A 23,477-nucleotide genomic window follows, 5' to 3' on the forward strand; every position below is an offset into this window, starting at 1 on the left:
AGTCGCAAAAATAATTTGTGCGACTGATTATTATGGTAGTCGAAAAAATCGGTCTCTAATTAGTGACTGCGTAGCAACTACTGCAAAAACGGTAGCAAAATTTGCGACTACTCATCTTTTTCAGTCGCAAAACCAATTTTTGCGACTGATTATTATGGTAGTCGCAAAAATATGTTGCTAATTCCCCTTTTTCTTGTAGTGCACGCTGATTATTTTGGTGGTAGCTCTTCTGGTGCAGGTGGTGCAGGTGGCAGTGGAGGTGCGGGTTTCGGCTCGATGGATGAGGATGATGAGGAATAGCTATGCTGGGCTAGTTTCCGAGCCAATGAGGACATTGTCTGATTTTGGCTTGGGGGAGATTTTGGTTTGGTATATTTCTTTTTCTCTTTTCTTTTATTTTTGGTGTGTTTTCTTAGGTTAGATTTCTTGTTTTTTAGGGTAGTTTTATTGCTTTCTTATATATATAAAAATACAAAAAATTGAAAAAAAAAATCAAAAATACGTTCCAATGAATTATAAATTATGCTTCCCTGTGCCCCAGACTTGAGAAAATTGTTTTGATTCTTGGTATTTGATGATAGGCATTGTGGATTAGTTGATCATGATTTGATGTTTGGTTGCCTTGAAACCTTTACATGCGTCAATTTTGTCCAACTACTTGTGAATATAGTGCTTGACTAGTTGATTTGGTTAGGAAATGTGTGATAGTTCCATAATTCCTGGTATGTCAATGAATTTGAGTATTGGTTTGCAACTACTAGTAATATTTATATAATTCATTATTATGCACATTGAGGAGGACGAAGGCATTTGTTCTTTTAGGTAGCCTCCAGATGATTGTAGATGCATTTGTTCCCTTCTTGCTACCCATGTTGTTGCCTTGACATTTTGTTGTTTATTAGCCACATTACAAGCCTATTTTGCCCCATTGGTTACTAGTCCCAAGCTTGGCTTGGGGGAGCTATTAGTGAGTGAGGTGAGGGAGTTTGTAGTGTGTTTATTATTTGCACAATTTGGGTGGGATTTGAGAAGTTGTTTTGTTGTTGATCATGTTTATTTTTGATGAGTTTGAGAGTTATATTTTCTTGAAAAAATAAAGCATGATATTATGAAAAAAAGAGAGAGAAGTTCAAGAAAAAAATGTAAAAAAATAAGTGAACTTCAAAAGAAAAAAAAAAGAAAAAAAAAATAAGAACTTCAATGAAAAATTCAAGTTTGGAAAATAAAGTTTGTTTATTCACTCAACTTCTTCATTATTATATCTTATGAGTGAAATTGTAAGTGTTGGAATTATTTATTATGATTGGAGTATATTTGGTTGATGTTAGAGTTGGTTATGTTGATTGAGATGTATGATCATCATTATTTTGATCATGGGTTTTATTAGGATATGGCTCCTTTAAGCATAGCTTTTCTTTCACTTATTCCCAAATTTATCCTACCCTTTACCCTAGCCTCACATTACAAGCTTTAAAGACCTTCTGACCTTTGTGCATAGAATTGTATGAATGTGAAAGTGTTGTTTATCAATGCAAGTTAAGATTTGGCATATTTCGAGTCGACTAGTAGGAGTGAGCGTTCATTGTTTTATACACACGAGAGTGTGAGTTGGGAGGGCATTGTTCACATAAAGGGGTTGGATGGAGAGCGATCGAGTACATCTTTTACTCGCCACAAAAATGAGAGTTGAGTGTGTGAGCACTAGTCTTGAATTCTATATGCTCTTGTGGTTTGCTCTATTTGACAATGCTAGGAAAGAAAGGTAATTGGATGGATTTGATTGGTTGACTTTGAAGCATGTTTATGTGATTTACCCTGGATCGTTTGTGCTTGATTTTTACTTTTTGGGGTGAAGCATATTTATTGATTCATTGATGAGATCTTTGCTTAGGGACAAGCAAAGGTTTGGCTTGGGGGAGTTTGATGTGTCTATTTTATACAGTATTTTACCCCCGTCCCTTGGTCATAATTAGTAGTGTTTTTGGCTCTTTAGAGCCACTTTTATTACTAATTGGTGTTTTCTAGTGTTTTCGTAGATTTGGTTGACTTTTGCAGGGATTTATACTTTTGGAGTATTTTCCCGAGATATTTTGGAGCAATCACGAACATTGGAGAAGCACGACCAGATTTTATAGCCCAGGGCCGGTTAGAGCCATCGAACCAGTGATTAAGGGCTCGGTATAGGTGATATCGGGGCATTTGGACCGAGTATTCAAGACCGGAAAAGGAAATCCAGATTGGCCCGAAGAATTGGAGCCCAATCGTAGTCCAAATATTGGCCCAAATGAGCCGCCCGGTCAAAGAGGCTGGCGCCCGAAGGCGCGCCCGGCCGGGCGGGAGAAGTTTAGGCCGGCGCCCGGTGACGCGCCCGGCCGGGCGCGAGTTTAGTATTAGGGAGCAGAAAAGGCGCGCCCGATCGGGCGGTGCCTCGCTCGATCGGGCGCGTGTATTTATTAGTTGACGCTTAACGTCGTTTTAATTTGTTTTAGTTTAGGATTTTTGTACGGAGTATAAATACTCCTCCGTAATACGATTTTAGGATCTTCTTTTCTCTTTTTACTCTTTCTTTTACTCTCTTAATTGTTCTTTTAGAATTCTCTCTCTAAACCTTTGTTCTTAATTCTACTCTTAATTCCAGATTTATTTTTGGTAACGATTTCTCTTCTCTTAATCTCAGTTATTTACTTTATTCTTTTTATCATGTCTTGCTTTATTGCTTTGATTAGTTTAATTTCTACTATGTGTGAGTAGTTTTATTTCTAGGGTTTATGGGGATCCATAAATAATATGAAGGGGTAATTTATTGTTGTTGATTATCAATGCTAGATTAATTTCCTATTGATTGAATTAATGCTCTGTGACTAGATTAGGCCTGATCTTTGATGCATGAGTTTGACAATATTGATTCGAGATTCGACAGATGAGAATTGATGTTTAGGTCTAGTTTCAATAGGCAGGTTAATTTATAAATGGTTAAGTCGAGATCCGAGAGATAAGATTTAATACCGGTAAATTAATTGTGTGATTGTAATACGTAGCGAAAGCCCTTTATGATCTGATTAATGTATGCATTGATGATTGATTACTATGTTTCACCCTGGAATATTTTTTTATTGGTGAACCTATGCCCTAGATCCTTTTATATATTATTTTCTCCTTATTCTTGATCTTCGTAGTTTAGTTTGTTATATAATATAAATATTGGTTACCTCATAATCTAGATTATATTGGTTAATTAGGAATAGAAAGATCCGTTTCCTTGTGGATTCGACCCTACTTCCCTATCTACATTAGTTAGAGGATTTAGGTATTGCTTTTGATTTGGGGATACGACTTTACCCTGTTAGCACATCCACCTTCTTTGGTGGAAACAACCTTCAGATCTGGGCTGTGAGGTGGCGGAACAGGCCTTTTAGACCCAAAAACTTTGTCGGCTTCTTATCCTCGTCGCTTGAGATGTATTCAGCAAGCTTCGCCCCTACAATCTTCCTCCTAGCAATTACAGAAGCACAACGGAGCGGCTTCATCACACCAGAACCACGACGAGGTATGTACGTGGTTGCCTCAGGTTTAGGTGGGGAACGTGTGGATCCAGAAGAAAGGGACTCATGGCTTACCAGATCTATTATTTTTGGTTGAGAAGAAGACATTTCAAGAGTGAATTAAGGTGAATCGTTGTAAAAAACCCAGAAGATGAAGAGAGAGAAAGGGGAAAGATCCCAGTTATTTTGAGGAGAAAGAGGAGGCGAAGAGGAGAGAGAATAAGAGAGGACGAGAGTGAGAGATTTAAAAAGGTAGGGTTTGAGAGGGGGGGTGTGATTTCTGGAAAAAATTTCCAGAATTTAATTTTCCCAACCATTTTCCAGAATTGAATGCAGATTCAATGAAGGTGGTTGGGAGATGAAAGAATTTAAAGGGAAAGGGGGTAAATTTGGTGGGAGTAGTTAAATTAATTAATTAAATCATCAAACTTAAGCAAATGAAATTAGGAGTGTTAATAAAATAGATTAGGAAAAAAGTAAGGGCATATATGTCATATAATAGGCCAAAAGTTACCAAATAAGGAAATTTTTTTTGTTGCAACTAAGGCCCTATTTGATTCACCTTAATTTTGCTGAACTGAAATTATTTTTACTGAACTGAACTTATTTTTACTGAATTGAACTTAATTTTACTGAACTGAAATTATTTTTACTGAACTTAAATTATTTTTACTGAATTGAAATTATTTTTACTGATTTTCTATTATAATTCTTCTTTAATAAAACTGAATTTTATTGAACTGAACTTATTTTTACTGAACTGAAATTATTTTTACTGAACTGAAATTAATTTTACTGAACTGAACTTATTTTTACTGAACTGAAATTATTTTTACTGAACTGAACTTATTTTTACTGAACTGAAATTATTTTTACTTAATATTATTTTTTTAAGGTGAATCAAACAGGGCCTAATTTGAACCACCCCAAAATGGAAATTGTTGCAACTAAAATGAAGCGGAGGTAATAATAGCAATGCGATAATATTAATAATAGTAATAATAATAATAATAATAAAATCTGCTTGCTGAAATCTACTTTCTCAGTTGAAATCTTACTCAGCAATTTTTGTTGATAATCGAGAAAAACCCTAATTTCTCAGCCATTCTGATCATCAGCAACATTTCCACATACAAATTTCTTTAGGATAAGTTGACTTCTCAAGAACAAATGCAAATTACAATGGTGTAAGGATTGGATGCTGCTATTATCTTTGACGATTTCAAATCCTTCAATGGCGTCTTACTACAAGTGTTCGTGTCTGTTCATATGTTTTCTAGCTCAGTTTTCCGTCTCTTTCTCAGGTGACTTTGTTGCTGAATTTGCTTGATTAATTATGAATTTTAATCATACTTGTTTATTGTAGTTGTTGATATATCTATTGATTGATTGATTGTAATAATTTTAATTCATTTTTAGGTCTATTTTATTTGCTAATTTGATTGTAATCTGAATAAGAATTTCACGCATTTTAATGAACCAAAGTTTAGGCATAATGATTGAAATGTGCAGTAGATGATACTAAATTTTTGCATACATAAATTGAATACCAAAAGTGTACTTGGAACACAAATCTCGTTTGCAATTTATGGAGTAAGACACTTCGGCCGAAAATTGCTACCAATTCTCATCAAGTAGCTGCTGTTCGAATTCCAATAGAAGATAGACAATATTCGGAGATAGGTGCAGCAAGCCTTAGACAAACAAAAGTCCAAGTTTCACTTTAGATAAGAAAATGATGATTCTGCTGTATGATTCTTCTCGTGATTAGCTTTTTTGCACGGGGCATAATTCACATATGACAATCTAACACGCTGCTTTCTTTGAATCCTACGCTAATGTGTACGTGGTTGCTTGAATTAGAGCAAAAAACGTTCATTCCAATCACCATTTAAATGTGCAAAGCTAGCCAATATTTGAATAATCTAGTTATGTAAGCTGCTTGCTCGTGCATCTCCTACTTCTGTGCTTTTATAACCATGAAGGTGGGTAGGGAGAAGTTGCTTAAAACGAAATGACGAATTATTTTTGTACTTTGGCGGCGTTAATGTGCTGGGAACTTAAAATTGCTGCATGTTGAGTTTGGTTATGACATATGATAACATTGGTAAGACTATGCAAGCAAGTTGTAAAGATAAGAAAGCTTAACTGATTATGTGGACATGGAAAGAAGCGAACGCATTCCTACCAAGGTATATGAGACATTGGTGTGGTACTTAAAACTTTGAATTGAGGGAAACAGAGTAAAGACCATAAACAAATGGGAAAACATCTGTTTGTATTGGGAATGACCTGTTTATTTGTTATCTTGGACATAGTATCATGTATGTTTTTCAACTTGGTTCCTAGTAAGTTTTGTTTTCCGCTATTAGTTTATTTCCTCTTCTATTGCTTGCTTATTAATTTCTTTAATGAAAAAGGATTGCAAAGAAGTTGTTATATCCTTACTAACTTCTGGGACTATGATTGCAAATAAACAACTTCAGGGCAGATCAACTCATTAAATTCAGTTCCTGATCTTGAGAGGTCAATGTATAAAGTGATTGATGGATATCCTTGCGTGAGACTTCTGAATCTTTCTGGGGAAATCGGCTGTGCTAGTAAGTATTCTTTGTCCTGAATGATATTTCCATTGTATTTTCATCTGGCTTATTATCCCAACTTAATAGAGCGGTTGAGACTGATTAATGGTATTTACGTTTTCTCGGAAAATAACTCACCCACCCCAATGAAAAGGAAAAATAAAGGAAATAAGACCGAGAAGATGGAAATAAGAAAAAGTAAGGGAAATAAAAGTGTAAATTCTCTCTACCCCAGTTGTTTACATTACTCGGATACTAAATTTCACTTGTCTTATAGAAGGTGTTTTAACTTTGTTTCTAGATCCTGGACGGGATAAAGTTGTTGCTCCTGTTGTGAGGTATTGTGGTGGTGTTGTGATACATCAGTTGTCTACCATCCTACTCTCGGTGGATGCAGTTCAAAGTTTCTTTAACCGGTATATGCTCATCTTCTGTAGCTTGCTGTTAAATTTCCCTTTTGTGCTTGGTCGATTTTTAACCTCTAAAATCTTCCTGAATTAAGATCTCTCTTTCTCTTCCCTCTCTTGACATTATTGAGCTCAAGTGATTAGAACAAGGCTGAGTCTTGACAACTACGGCTTTTATATATTTATTTATTTATTATATAATACTTAGGAACAAGCTTGCAAATTGTGGCTTAGATTTATGCTACCACAATTTCATCACTCATTTTTGTCCAATTTTATTAGACTATTTGTATTACCTCGATTTGGTACATGAGACAACCAAACAATTGATGAAGACAAATTTCCTTCAATTTGATAAATTGAATCAGACACTTCCTAAGTGTGTCCGTGTTGATACCTGAATGCATAACCCTCCTCTAGACTGCCAAATGGCTACACGCCTACACTCTTACTTTGTTGTAGATTTGGAGGCTGTGCTGTTCTTTTCTGTCAAAACTGGCTACTTTCAAACACATTATCGTATGTTTTTTAGTGTCAATTTTCATTTTCAAAATGAAGTGTCAATTGTATGTATTTCTCAATTCTGTTTTCTTCACAACATTCTGTCATTCTCATCAACACAATTGCCTTAAAAGCATGTATTTTGAGCTTAATCTTCATCATGATGAGTAAAATCTAAAAGCTTTTGGCTGGACTATTATGACTTCCTTTGAAAATTTCTCAATATGTCTGGGGTTTTTAGAATAATCTGGTACCTTTCAACTTGGTTTCCCTTGACCAGCCTTCTTAAAATTAATAAATAAAATAACCTTGACCTTTGCAAACCTTTCAAAAAGTTATTCATAACTTATTGTGAATGCGTCCTTGGAACTTCCTTTCATGGTTATAATGTGTTTGTGTTTGACCTCTTAAAAGAACAAAGGCAAGATTTTTGATCCCCCCCCCCCCCCCCCCTCCAGAGTGAATATATGTACGATATAATCTATTTTCATTAATGGATTTGGGAATTTTTTTCAATGATGCATGATGCTGTGGGCTATTTCACTTTATTTTGGTCTGTTTCATATGTACCTCTTCGATATTGATAGCTTTTAGTTGATGAAATTCCCATGCTACTTTTTGGCTTTTGTCTTATTATTGAATCTGTATTAACCCACAAAGGAAATCTGGTAACTCTTAATTTGCTGACATTTGTATTTGTGTGTTTCTTGCACTTAGAGTAGCTACAGATGTTGATTTTGTAAGGAACATTGGTGGTGTATTAGTTGAGGCAGAATCCAATAAAGAGAAGTTGAAAGGTATGCATTGCCATGATTTTCAGGAAACTGACAGTTTGAGAAGTTTAATGTTTTTTGTTTGGTAGATTACAAGCAGTTTTGATTCTTGCAGGATTTTCTCCCGATGAAAAATTTCCTCAGTCCAAGTTTTCTCCCTACAAGAATCTCACTTATGAATGGAATCCTAATGTATGGTGTATTCTATCATCTTATATTTTTCTATTTCATTTGATGTTGCAGAATTATTTGAAACCCTTAACACATAGAATGCCATTTATATAAAGAACAATGACAGAAGAACCTAAAGGCTAGCAAAAAGGGCATTACAGTGTGTAGAAGTCAGCAGTGAGGTTGGAATATATACAATCTATCTTGGTTAGTATGGAGTATAGTATGCTGTAATACTACGCATGTATCGTGAATGTATTAAGAGATAATAATAAACTAGAAGGGTGCTCCCTTGGCAAAGATTCCTTCCATGTATCACTGGATGGTCATTGAAAAAGCAAAGGTACAAGAATTTAAACAGGGTTACTTAAATAATGACATTTTTGCAATTTATTTAAAAATGATTCAGAGTTTACTTGAAATAGCATGCGTAGATGACTTGACAAAATCAGATAACTTTGGTGGCTTTTGACCAGAAATCAGGGGAAGTGGCTATTCATTGACAATTTTTAATGGTTGATATGTTTTCAGAATTATATTTCTAATAAAAAATAAACTCAAATTAATATTTTTTTCTTTATGTTCAAAATATTTTATAGGAATGTATGTATATACTTGTAGCCAATTTGCCAATGTTAATGTAGGCACAATCAGTAGTACCAAAGGGTCATGCTTATTGTCATTTCTCAATTATCTTTTTTGTCCACGAAAGTTACTCTATACTATTTGTTTTTATCAGGGATCAGGCATCATGTGGCACCAGTACAATTTCCCTGTATTTTTGCTATCTGAAAACAATACGTCAATCTTGAAGGAGGTAAATTTCTTACCTATACTTTTTCGTCTGACATAGAGTGATAATACTATTATTATGAAACTTATATTTTCTGATTGGAAGTTCTACTTTGATAGTGTGACACAAATGTACATTGTGTAGCAAATCTTTTATATTTGACGTATGAGTGCACTTTTGCAAGTATACAACTAATTAATGTTTGTGTAAAAAAGGGTTGCCAAAACTGGAATAAAGTAAAAAGTGATTCAAGCTTTTTGCAACACGCACAGTAATATATTGTGACAAAACTGGAAAGACTAAGGGACGATTAAAACTATATATAATTCTCATTGTGGTAGAATGGTAATTATGGAATAGCTTAACGACAGACTCACACAAAATTTTTCCATAAATAAGACTAAGAGATCAATCGAAACCTTACAACTTGTTCCACTCTGAAATCCGAGAGATCATAGAAAGGACGGAGGGAAGAAACGTAATCAGCTGCTTCTTTATGGCTTAGAAGTATAACTTTTTCTATTTTAATTTTCAACTCTTTAGCTGCTAGTAGATTTCTTCCTAATGTGCTTGTAAATGATCTTGCATTGCTTCATGCATTGCAGCGTTTACTTAAAAGTTCTAACTATAATCCCCTTAACAGTGTTTAAAAAAGCGCACCTAGGGGGTAAGTGCTTACTTGGTCCGGTGAGGCGTTTGTGGTTAGGTGCAGGTGGAGCGCTCCCGAGGCGTGCTCGATTCACACAAGAGGTGCATCTGATGTGAACTTCAGCCAAAATTTTTAAATTATTCATATAGTGTGCCTCACTTCAAAGAGGCGCACCTAACCGCAGCTAAACCCCTCTTTGCTTCAATGCTCCTTGAGTTTTTTTTTTTTTTTTTTTTTTTTTTTTTTTTTTTTTTTTTTTCTCTCTTTTTTTCCATACATTGCTCCTTAGTGTACATTTGTTGAGTGAATGGAGTCAAAGTAGTATTAGAGCCTTGTTAGAGGCTATGGGTCATCATGTGCTCTTCGAATTTGATAACAATTAGGAAATGCTTCATAGACCACCAAAGCCTGTGATTTACTCTCTACAAAATTGGAAAATTTGAATACTTCAGTGTCTAGTACTTGGTAGATTTAATATTTTGATAACCTTGAAAATTCGACAAAACATAAGATATACCTTCATACTACTGGTTACACAACTAGTCTCCCTAGAACACTATTCATGCTACTTTAAATTCGAAGTGCTTGATTATTCTCCACCCAAGAGTACTCCTGTCGAAGGAGTGACCAAGTGGTGTAATAATCGGAAAATTTATAGAAAGTTACATAATTCTTAAAAAGATTAAGATATGAACTGCTACTCTGAAATAGCTATCCAAAGGTTTTGCTGTAAGAAGTTTGATCCTCATCATGATTATATAAAGAGAAGAGAGTCAATGTGGACTTCTCTATGGCCAAAGTATTCAGATCAAGGAAGTGGCAATTGTGGTTTTGTACCTATAGCTGAGTCAGTTGCTTCAATCTCCATTACATGGCGGCTAGAGATGTAAATAATCACGTGAAAAACTGACTTAACCCGAGCCGACTTGTACCTAAACAATAGGAGATATCAGTGATTTGTAACTTGACCGAACCAAACCCGAAGTTAACCGACAGCTGATTTGATAATCTTTAATCTAAACCAAACTTGCACCTATTAAACATCTGAAACTGATTATGAAACTGATTATATAACCTGATGCAATTTGCTATTCGATTGATTTGTGATGACTAGTAGATCGATTTTGTCACCACCCATTGTTACCCAGCCTAAATTAACATAAAATTTCACATCGACATGATCTATTCTTACCCAACCCAAAATAAGTGAAACAATATAAATATTGAGGTTAATTTAATTAGTAGAACTGTTTGATAAATATACATTGCAAATTTTGGTTCAACAACATATTTAAACATTTTCTTCCGATAATATACCTCTCGCTTGCGGCATAATTTTGATAACATGTTATTAATGCTTGGTCCAAACCGTCCAATTATGGAAATATAAGTGTAATTATATAATTTTGACTTGATTTGGCTTGCTATTATTCAACCCAACTAAAAAATGATTTGAATTGAAAGATATCTAACTTTAACCTGAATTATCTGCCATAAACCCACTCCAAACCCAGCTTGATACAACTTGAAACTAAAATTAAACCCGACACGAATTTTACACAGATGAACCGGACCTGCACTTTAGAGCATCCCCACTAGTGAGCAAAAAAAAGTTTCCTCATTCTCTCTCTACCCACTTTCTCTTTCTTCCCAACCAAATTTGCTCATGAGCATTTTTTGTGAGCAAATTTTATCCCACTAGTGAGCAAAAAAAAAATGCTCATCAATCTCTCTTACTTTTTCACATACCCCACCAATATATTCTCTCTCTTACACATCACCCTATTATTTTTAATTATGTTTTGGTTAAATGAAGTTTTAGTGCTACTAATTACAATTATACTATTATTTAACTTAATACAATTATTAAATATTAATTCATAATATTGAAATTTTTGATGCTAAACAATTATAAATTTAATACAGCATAATATTTTATTGGCGTACGATTACATTTAATACATACTACAAACCAATAACGAACCTAGATTTTTAACCTACGATTACATAAGACTATTAAATTGTAATCTTATGACAAATTAATTTTTTTTACTCATTAATAGAACCATATTTTTGCCAAATGTGTTGCACTAAATCTGCTTTTAATTGAATATGAGTGTCTCTATCACGTAGTGACATTCTTCTCTGGACGTACGTGTCGAAATCAACGTTTGGCGATCGGCCAGAATTCAAAAGGCTCGTTGTTGTTAACTGTAGCACTTGTAGTGGGTCTTGTAATTTGCTGACGATCTTGTTCATAGTACCTTCTTAAAACTTCGGCCCGAGTATAGTTGTGTCGTTCATCTTCGACAATCATGTTGTGCATAATGATACAAGCTTTCATTATGTCACACAATATGTCTTCGTTAAACGCAAGGGAGGGTTGTCGTAGAATGGCAAACCTAGCCTATACAACCCTAAAAGCTCGTTCAACGTCCTTCCGAGCCGCAGCTTGTTTATCAGCAAATAATTTATCCTTCTGCAGTTCAGGAAGTGTTATACCTTGAATAAAAGTAGCCCATTAATGAATTTGAGGTGCCCGACCATGAAGAACATCATCAAAGACCGGAGAACGGTAAAGGACATTAAGATCATTACAAGATCTCGGGATTCCAAAGAATGTATGCCAAATTCATAAATCTTGATGTGCAATGGCCTCCAGAATGAGGGTTGCATTTTTATTACGGCCTGCGTATTGCGCTTTCCAAGCCATAGGACAATTCTTCCACTCCCAATGCATGCAGTCAATGCTACCTATCATACCGGGAAAACCTCGCATTTCATTTTGATGCAAGATTCTCCTTAAATCTTCGTCGGTGGGACTTCTAAGATATTCAGCTTCAAAATGTGTAATAACCTCTTGACAAAAATGTTGCAATGCCGATCTGGAGGTAGTTTTGCCAATGCGCAGATACTCATCCACGACAGGTATCGTACGCCAACATTCTAATCGCAGCGGTCCATTTCTGCAACGGTGATAACCCAAGCTTTCTAGCTGCATTCCTACGCTACTGGAAGAATTGATCCCCCTCGACCACCTTGTTCATAATCTTACAAAACAAAGGTCGTTGCATTCGAAATGTACGCCGAAATTGTTTGTCACTATAAACTGGATTACTCGCAAAGTAATCATTAAATAATTGAACATGCCCCTTTTCCCTATCTCTTCTATCCGTAGCCCCTCTACGCACGCTTTGGAACACATTCAACATCGAATACGAGTTGGGGTTGTGTTTGGTGGTTAGACAACAAAGTTGGTAGATGGGCTGTGACAAATTCGTTAACTAAATGATCAAATTCTACGTATTGGTCGAATCAGACGAGCTGGAGGTTGAGCTAATGGAAAACATTGTGTTTGCTTGTTACTTACGGGTGTTTGGATATTTTTGAGGAGTTAGATTATGATGTGTTTGCGTAGATGGTATCACTATTATTTATAAGCATGAACTCTCAATGAGAGGTTAAAAATATGAATGACAATTCCATGAGTGATGAAACAAGATTAACAATTCCATGAGTGATTAAAGATAGTAAGACAGAAAATAATCTTGACTATTCAAAATATAAAAAGACAACTGACATGAAAGACATATGACTATTCAAAATATAGTAAGACAAGGGACATGAATACAACTAATTAAAAATAAACTAATTAAAGATTAACTAATTAAAGAAATCTAACATGAGAATACAACTAATTAAAGATAAACTAATTAAAGATAAACTAATTAAAGAAATCTAACCTCAGAATACAAGTAATTAAAAATAAACTAATTAAAATTGAACAAAATAAAGATAAACTAATTAAAGATAAACTAATTAAAGATAAATTAACTATAGAAATCTAACCTTAGAATACAACTAATTAAAAATAAACTAATTAAAATTGAACAAAATAAAGATAAACTAATTAAAGATAAACTAATTAAAGATAAATTAACTAAAGAAATCTAACCTCAGAATACAACTAATTAAAAATAAACTAATTAAAATTGAACAAAATAAAGATAAACTAATTAAAGATAAACTAATTAAAGATAAGCTAACTAAAGAAATCTAACCTCATAATACAACTAATTAAAAATAAACTAATTAAAGAAATACACTCATTTTCTACCGTAGTCTAATTGAAGTAACTCTTCCTTGTGGGCCTCGGAGTGAGTGGTGTTGTCCTTGCTAAAAGTGATTGAAGCATATCAAAATTCATCTTCTTCTCTGCTAAATCAACTTGTTTTTTCTTCTTCTTTTCCTTTTCTCTATCAAGTTCCAGCTGTTGTTGTCGTAAATTCGCCTCCCTTTTTCTAACCTCAGTACACGCCTTTATTTGTTTACTAATACTCAATATTGCACTTTCGGAAGCAACTGCTTTGCCCTTACGCTTAGCCTTCGTTTTTTTGACACCGTCTAGTCGTGGTAATCCTCCGGACATAAATCCATCATTACGGATTTCATTCTCACTCTCCGCCCTAGACCTTTTCCCACTTCCATTGCTATCTTCCTCATCATCGACACCGCAACTTTCCTCCTTTGACACACCCCATCTTAGTTTAGTCCTCCACTTTGGATCTTTATTAACTATTTCCACTCCATGTGGAAATGCAAAATTATATTGTGGATTAGAGGAGATATAAAACTTGGAAGCGTTTTTAATTCGATCGGCTTCGTTGTAACCACTTCCGCTTTCAGGAAGTTTGCCCGCCTCCTCATAGCAACTAGTCCACTGTAGCAAATCAGCTGCCATTCTTCTCCAATGTGTCTCTAAACTCTTCATAGGTCTTGGCGGGAGAATATGCGGTTTCTCAGCTTGTAGCTTGTAGTTTACAGTAAGCTGCATGAACTTTTCACCATATTTCGGATGCCTTTTGGCTCGTACCACGAAGCGCATCATCACTTAGTTCAAGGTAGAACCCAATTAGAGCTTCATCCTCATGCAACTCGCTTTAGCAAGTGGTTGATTGGTCGGAATCCTTGGAGGTGGTGGAGGGTACCGTGGTGTCTCCAGAACAGCTTCTTCTTGGTTGACATCGTACTCAGAGTTGCTTCCTTCAGTAATGAAAGGAGTTTGTTGCTCAAAATAAGTGTTTTCAATATTAGGAATTTGTGGAGGTGTTGGTTGATGAACAGAATATTGAGAAGAAGGGTTTCTTAATCATTCTAGGAATAATTGAAAATTGGGACTAGTGATGAAATCATCACCTAAATCAGAAAAATGTTGAGCAAGTTGATTGTAATTAGGGTTGTTTGGATCCATTAAATTGTATAATAAATTAACAACAATAATAAATACTTAAGAGGCACCAAAATTAAAATAAAAATAACGTTAATAACGTTTTAAAAATTATGAGTACTACAAAAAGTAATTAACTACAAAATAAGAACCTTTTTGAACTTTATATTAGAAAATAAAAAATTAATCTAACTAGACTTGGGAGTAAAAAAAATAAAGAGTTTATTTTGGATTTTCGAAAGTAAAACAAAATATTGTAATTAAAATATCATTAATAACGTTTTAAAAAATATTAGAGTACTAAAAATATTAATTAACAATAATAAACCAAAAAAAAAAAATTAACCTATCTCAACTTTATATTAGAAAATATGAAATAAATCTCACTAGAATTGGGATTAAGAGTAATATAGAGTGTTTTTGTGATTTTTGAAATTATACCAAAATATGTCAAAATGAATCTCTATTTGTAGAGAAAAAAAAAATTATAACCTTTGATGAATTTTTATTTTTTTATTTTTCAATTATTAAACGGCCAAATTACCGTTTAAAATTAATTACCGTTTCAAAACGGTAACAATTGTTGATTGGAGGAACAAGCTGACAGGAACGAGTGTCAGCTTCCCATTGGCTGGACTGACGCGCCCCTCTCAGCAACTGTATTTATTTTTTTTTTGCTTTTCTCCCTTTAAAACGCGTCGTTTTGGGGATTGCTCTTCACAAAGCATACCCAAAACGCGTCGTTTCGAGGGTGTGAAAAGCAAAAAAAATAAGCGGCAGATGTGAGAGTTGCTTGGCCCCACGTTTTTACTGTTCACCTTCATTTTTGCTCATAGGATGAGCAAAATCAATTATGCTCATGAGCATTTTTCCATTTGCTCATTGATGGGGAAGCTATAAATCCTTTTTTGCTCATGAGCAAAAAAATGCTCATTGATGGGGATGCTCTTAGAAGACAAAAGACATAACATGACCCTCATGTCATATTGACTTGAATTCCCGAATTAATAGGTCTAATGCCGGGGGGGGGGGGGAGGGGAGTGGCATTACCGCATTGGTAATCACATGTCACTGCTGGGCAGGTAAACCGAGGCATTGTAAGGATTTTGATCTCCATTCTATAGTCTTTTTAGGGATACCTCTTTAATAAATCTTTATAGTTTATGAGAGCTGGTAAATTGTTTGAGCTGGACACAAATCTGTTTCATTGGAAGAGGTATATGGGTAACAATGAAGCTGAAATTATAAGAGTTTCAGATGTATCTCGCCATCAACAAAAAGGGGCACTTTTTTCCTATTCTCTTTTCCTACAAACCAATTTCTAGACTCCAGATCTCTAGGTTAGATTTTCTTCCCCCCCCTAACAAAATAAAATGCAAGGAAATGAAAGTGTCTTAAAATTGATTGATAAGAATATATAAAGCAATATAGCTTTTGCATCCTTTGAATCTCTTCAAAGCTAATTTTAATGTCTCCACTTTCTTAAAGGAAGAGTCTTTCCTCCAATGATTGTGACCTTGAGGGGTATAATTTCCGTAACAAATTAGATATGATGTGATTGTTTAGAACTTACTAGCATTCACATTTGTCTCATCTAAATAACCTTTTTCATCCCACAGGCTAAACTCAGTAGGTTGTTAAGACAGTTTGGATTGTGTCAATCCCTTTCCGCATGGAAGAGGTTGTTTTTTATAAAATGGATACATACGATACAAATTTATTTCTCTTTTAGACTTGTACAATGTTGAAATCTTTTCCTTTCATAATATTGATTTTTAAAAACACTATAAGCTCTTGGCCTTTCATAAATTAGCCAGGTAAAGCTCCTAGAAGGTAAATAAGAATGTCTGTGCATGTGTTTGTGTATGCATATGCGTATGTGTGTTTTCCATTTTGCAAGTGAAAATTCCCTTAAACTAATTTTAAACTAAATGATTAGTGGAAGAAAAATTCCTGAAGTATGTTTGGCTATTTTTACTTTATTATTCTTTTGATTATTCATCCTTTCTATTATATGTTATACATATGAAAATTGAAATGAATTTGCAGTAAGAAAAAGGGTTGAAATAGCCATATAGCCACTTCTGCTGTTTTCATTTACGCATCAGTGCCCTTGCTATTTGTATAGTTAGTAATTTCTATTTGATTTATGCAGGTTGCTACTAAGAATGAAAAGAATAATAGGTCATACAGTCAGGATGTTGCTGAGTTTGATCTTGTTATGCAGGTGAACCTCGCTGTTATTCTTTGCTTTGTTGCACATAATCCGTTATAGCACATTCATTTTCTACAATTTTTAAGTATAAAAAATTGTTTGATATTAGCATTCAACCTTTAGCTATTCAATAACATTCTGTTTTTTTTTTTTTTTTTTTGGTGTAGACAACAAAGTCTGATACTCATGATTCGGAGTCTTGTTTGAAAGCAGGCACGTGCCTCCCCTTAGGTGGATATAGGTGAGAACTCTTTTCCATTGTCAATCTGTGCAAAAAGATGTGAGCTATGCTCCTATTAATATAATAAATTATACTGGTTATTTTGCATGTCAGTTGAAATTTAATTAATATAATGTATTTATAGTGGTGGGGCTAATTATTGGAAAATTATCCTTCTAAATCTCTACATTGTGAGAAGTCACCAAATTTTTTCCATTTCCAAAATAATTGATTATAAAAAGTCCCAATTGCCCTTTGCACACATTAAGGATAGCAATAATTGTGGAGTTTGGTTGATCATATACGATTTAGAAAAGGTGTGTCCAGTTTAATGTTTCTTAATAGAGGTGAGAGAAAGTGAATGGGAGAGGAAAATTAAAAAAAAAAAAAACTAAAACAATTGAAACCAATATTTACATGTACTGAGACTTTCATGTTAGAAAAAACTTTTCGGTAAAGTGATAAGCTTCCTTTGTTTCAAAAAAAACAACACATTAACCAAAAATATGTGAAAGCTTTTTGGGCAAAGTGTGCAATTTTTATGAAACGAAGGTTGTATTTATTTGAGGCCCAATTGAGAACGATGAAAGAATAAACTTCCTCTATTTTTCATTAGTTGCAACACTTGTCATATCATGTTTGACGATGTGTAATTTGAAAAACTTGAAATTATGAAAATATAAATAGGGATGATACTAACAAGACCCCACATTACTATATTTTCCTGTAAAAATAAATAATTAAAGAGAGTCAAAGTGGGTTGCCAGAATATTGCAAACGTAAAACAATTGCAACTTAATAAAAATAGAGGAAGAATTTGTCGGAGGTAGGGTTTGGGATAGTCCACAATAATCAAATGAAATAAGATTTTCATTAAGAAAACAAGATGAGAGGCGCACACAATGCGTGCACGATTCTTTTTGCTTTCTATTTATATGACAATGTTTGTACTTGTATAAAAATGTGTATTTTTTTTTTTAAAAAAAAAATTTTGTTTGAGATAAAGTTAATTTATTATTTAACATGCATAAATGATATTGTTCCCTTATCTTTTTTTTCACTCATTAATTTACTTTCTCTCGACTAATAAATATATGAAAATTTCATGTTTCATGATACACCCAGTATGGTAGACCAAGTCAAAATACATGAGTTATAAAAACGTGGAAAGAACATTGTATACAAATACAAAGACACAAAGTACAAGAGCAAAAAAAATAAATCAAAACGATTCTCCTATTGGTTTAAAAGTTTGATTTGTTATTTTTATTCCTTGATTCATTATTTACATTCCATATTACTTTTGATAAACAAAATTTCATTTTTTTTTGTTAGGAGAAAGAATAAGTTTGGTTTATAGAGAGAGAAACTATGGTAAATTTTGAATTTTAAAGTGATTTAATGTTGTTTCGGAGTTGATTTCATCGTTTTGATGAATCATTTAATTGAAAGATCGATGTAATTGACAAACTCGTTATTTTTTGTTATCAATTTTTATGTTTTGGTGTTATTTTCTAAGGTTGAAGATGATGTTCTTCCTATTTTGATGAATGTTCTTTATCATTTTTTTTAGTTGCAATGAAATATGTTTTTTTAAGTCTCATCAATATGTTCTTTGAGTCTAAACTATATGTTCTTTACACTACAAACAATGTTCTATAAGGTAATATATATTAATCATGCTCTTTGATTATAATAATACAAATATGTTCTTTGGGTATAATAATACAAATTATCTTATTTTTACTGATATAATATGTTCTTATATTTTGAATTTTGAATTTTTGAAATTTAAGTAATAAATTTTGAATTATCTTTGTGTAAAATTAATTTGTTGATAGAGAAATTTTTTGTATTCGAATATTTTCTGATTCAAATGTAATATTTTGAAATATTTGACATTAAATTATTGATAAAACTCAATTCATAATTATGTTTTACCTTTTTGATAATAAGTATTTCATAATATACTGTGTTCTTTATATTTCAGTGATATGTTCTTTTATAATTTCATGATACACTTTGTAATTATTTGCTATGTTCTTTCTGCTTTAATGGTACATCCGGGTGTACAAATCACCAATTGCACTATATAGCACGAAAAAGAAAATATTTCATTGCCGACATGGCCACATTATATATATGAAAAAAAAAACTACCACTTTACCACTATAATAAAGAAATATACTTACCTTCTAATTTCATCCAATAATTACAATATTCATTGAACTGTTAAAACTAAAATAATTAAGGGTTTTTCTATATAGTAACCCCGTTAATTTCACTTTTCTACGTTGTGCCCCAACATATATCACTTTCTACAATGTAACCCCAATTTACATGTTTGTTTCCATACGGTAACCTTGTCGTTATTCCAGCGTCAAAAATTCCGTTAGTGGAGTCTACTCTCGATTTATTAGTATTTTTTAATCAATTTGTGCGTTGGAAAATGTTTTGTTAAAGGTTTTCGGGGCTATTTTGGCTCTTAAGGGTCTAAATTGAGTTCAGAGTTCAAAAAAAAAAAAAAAAAACGTAAATGCCTCGTTATAAGTATTAAAACTTGAACACGTAAATCAAGACATTACTTAATAAGAAAAATGAGGCATATAAGTTATTTTTTTGCGAATTCTGAGCTCAATTTGGATCTTTAAGGGCTAAAATAGCCTCGAAAATCTTTAACGGAACATTTCACAACGCACAAATCGATAAAAAAAATATTAATAAATTGAGAGTGGGCCCACTAACAGAATTTTTAACAACGAGATAACGTCAAGGTTACCGTGTAGAAACAAAATGTATATTAGGGTTACAGTGTGGAAAGTGATATATGTTGGGTCACAACGTAGAAAAGTGAAATTAACAGGGTTATTATATAGAAAAACCTAATAATTAATTAGGTTTTTTTTTTTTTTTCTTTTTTTTTTTTTTTTGTTGTTGTTGTTGTTGTTGTTGTTGTTGTGTATGATACATTACAAATTACAATTTCAACAAAAACTACATTAATTTTTTTTAAAAAACAACTACATTATTAATTTTATCCTAAGTAAAATCTATCACAATTATTGTAGCATATATTTGATTAACTTGCTTTGTTACGAATTACAACGGTAAATTAAAGGTAAAAGGTACAATAGTATGATCTTCCTCCAAATTGCCACCATTTTACCCTGCAACCTTTGTAGCAAACAACATTTATAGGCCTTATAAAAAAAATTTGTACTGTTTCCCATATATACCAAATGAGTGAAGAAATTTAATATGGTAATAAGCCTTTATAAAAAAATAATTGCAAAGATTACCAATGTACAATAGTAGATTTATAGTTGCTGAAACCTTTAATTTTTTCCTTACTAGCAACCAATTGACCATACTACTTAATTTTTTTTAAAAAAGGGAAAAAAAAAAAAAACAAAAACTTCAATTAGTGATTGACAAAAGGAAGCTAAGTACTCCATTGTTGGCAATAAATGTTGCATGTGAAACACTGAAACCCAATACTCACCAAAATCTTTTATTATTAGACACACAAAATTCATCTTGCAATATCACATTATTTCTAAAATAAAATGCTTCTTAAAACATTGTGAAATTAGGGCAGTAAAAAAGAGGGAAAAAAAACAAAACCATGAGTTTAACATTTAAATTATTTATGAGTGGTAGACAATTCCCAATAGTAATGAGATATAGATTAAAATTACCTTTTATTTTATTAGAGTGATCACGTTCAAATTTCAACACTTTGGGAGTAATTATGTAAAGAAACAACGAAATAAATTAAGAAGTTTGGATTTAATAAATCGCCTTATGCACTTACAATAAGGTGAAAATTAAGTGCCAATTTTTTTCAACATTAAAAGTTAAATGCAGTAAGAAAATTTACCTAATATTTTGAATTTGATAAATTACATGTAGCCATAGCCCATAATCAGTAATTGTTCTTTTACAATGACTTATTGATAAAAATTATCTAAAGAAACTTGTTGGTTTTGCAAGCAAGACTGCAAGAGGGGTTAGTCGCTTTGAAAGTGGAATTGACTACTACTTTACAATTGATAATAGTAGAATTAAATTATACGGGTGATTTTTCCTATTTAAGGGGTTTTAATGCTTATGTTAAGTAACTACCTACCTAAATTCCCCTTCAAAATAATAATAACAATAAAAAAAATACCTAGATTTCCCTTAAAAATGTAACCACTAAAAAAAATCAACTTAAGATGATACGGAGAAAAAAATAGGAGAGACTTAAGGAGAAAACTGCTTAATTAAAAAAAAAAAACTTTTATTTTACAATGAAAACCGTTTTAAATTTATTTTAGTTTCTATTATTTTTTTAAGGGAAATTCTACATGGTAACACTCAATTTTTGCTACTTATATACGGTAACCCCTCTTTTATTTTGTTTCACAAAATGACCCTAATTAATGTTTTATTTTCTTTTATAACCTTATTGAATTAGTTATCACTAAAACACAAAGCATGGTAATTTTAATGATTAAATTACTTTTATGTGCCTGCACACAACAATTTACAACTTCCAGCACCTCATCAAGCACCCACACATGCAGCATCATAAACCAACCATGGACGTTGAAAACTACCCCAACTACCCCCTAAGACCATCTCCTATGGTGAGACTCAACTTTGAGTATTGAGATACAAAATGAGTTGTTTTTTTACCTCCAATGGTCATAACCAGCCCAAAATTTAGCAACTCACGTAAAGTCTAATTTCTCAATGATGAGACTCTCTAAAGTGTATTAATGTCACTTTCAATTACATGAATTCTTTGTTTCAGGTAGCTTTTTTTGTCATTTATTTCTTTATGAAAATATTGTTGAAAGAGTATTAACATAAATTACATGAAAAACTCTGAATTTGTTTACAAAATATATATTTACATATAACATAACGTACAAACTAAAAGTTGTCTCATGTAATTTGTTTACCTAGTTAATTCCCTTTATTTGGGGGTATAATTGTCTTTTCAAGTACCGGTGGAGGGGTATATGCGTCTTTTCATGTACTAGTTGAGGGGTACGTGTGTAATTTCCTCACCAAACAGTAAAAGCAAAAAGCAAACAGTAATTGGACAGCTCACCAAAAGTTCTGTATAAATGACCCTGCTTTTTCAATATATTTACAAAAATGCCATCAGATTAACAAAAATTCGTTAATCCGGCAGATTAAATTGTATTTTCTCATATATATATATACAAAGTGCTAAACTCTATAAGTATATCTTTATGGAGCAACATTAACAACGAGTTGACTTCATGGCTGATTTTTAGTCATTTAAGGGCCTCAGCTCAGCTCTTAATTTACATCTTATGATATTGCTAATGATATAAAGCCAAATTTCGTTCTTTTAAGCTCTTATTACAACGACGACGACGACAACAATAATAATAATAATAATAATATTAACAATAATAATAATAATAATAATAATAATAATAATAATAATAATAATAATAATAAAAATCAATAAGTAATAAATAATAATAATAATCATCAATAAATAATAATAATAATAATAATCAATAAATAATAATAATAATCATCAATAAATAATAATAATAATAATAATAATAATAATAATAATAATCAATAAATAATAATAATAATAATCATCAATAATAAATAATAATAATAATAATAATAATAATATTATTATTATTATTATTATTATTATTATTATTATTATTATTATTATTATTAATAATAATGTAACACCCTAGAAATTCCTTTATTTTAAAATACCTGTTTTGCCCTGTATAAAACTTTAAATAGGAATATCTAAGACATTACCGCCACCGTGAAAACGGTTAAGGCAAATATCAAAGATACACAGCGGAAGACTAATTTTAAAAACCTTTCCAAAACAAACCAACTTGAAAAGCTAACCAAACAAAAGTAAAGTTAAAACCAAAATGAGCGAAGTAAAATGAAAATCAACCTACAACTTGGAACCATTAAAGGCCCTTATTAAAAACCAAACCAAATCCAAACTTGATATTAGTTCCACATATAAATATTAGCATAAATAATTAAAGCAGAAACACATTGTAACTAATATAAACTAGCATGATTCGCTCTTCACTCGTGCCCCATCATGAATATGCCTCAATACCTGAAAAGCTTATCTCTACTTGTCTCCACTACTCTCCATTAAAAATGGGTCATCATAGTGCCAAGATAAAGACATGGCCAAAACACACAAACACACACAATCAGCAAAGCTGAGTACATAAGCGTAATTAAACACACTAACATGCTTTCACCTATCAACACACACTTACCTCATTGCACCTGTTCACAAGCACACACACCAATCAACGAGACACAATGACTAGACACTAATTAATTCATTTTGCATTGATTACGCATCGAACGG

General features: G+C 32.5%; 1 protein-coding gene across 2 annotated transcripts in view; it reads left to right on the plus strand.

Annotated features, from left to right (window-relative positions):
- The first annotated feature begins 4,585 nt into the window (after window positions 1-4,585).
- LOC145641853 (nicastrin-like) overlaps window positions 4,586-23,477 on the plus strand; it is a 40,205-nt gene continuing 21,313 nt past the window's right edge. For both annotated transcript variants that reach the window (XM_081692845.1, XM_081692847.1), the window contains exons 1-8: window positions 4,586-4,846; window positions 6,029-6,142; window positions 6,426-6,540; window positions 7,750-7,829; window positions 7,921-7,997; window positions 8,716-8,793; window positions 16,801-16,872; window positions 17,028-17,101. In XM_081692845.1, coding sequence (XP_081548971.1) covers window positions 4,741-4,846; window positions 6,029-6,142; window positions 6,426-6,540; window positions 7,750-7,829; window positions 7,921-7,997; window positions 8,716-8,793; window positions 16,801-16,872; window positions 17,028-17,101 — 716 coding nt within the window. In that variant the 5' untranslated portion in view covers window positions 4,586-4,740. The remainder of the gene's footprint in view (window positions 4,847-6,028; window positions 6,143-6,425; window positions 6,541-7,749; window positions 7,830-7,920; window positions 7,998-8,715; window positions 8,794-16,800; window positions 16,873-17,027; window positions 17,102-23,477) is intronic.

The sequence above is a fragment of the Chenopodium album genome, chromosome 8 (genome assembly GCF_948465745.1).
Source record: "Chenopodium album chromosome 8, dcCheAlbu1.1, whole genome shotgun sequence".
In the NCBI taxonomy this organism is placed as follows: Eukaryota; Viridiplantae; Streptophyta; class Magnoliopsida; order Caryophyllales; family Amaranthaceae; genus Chenopodium; species Chenopodium album.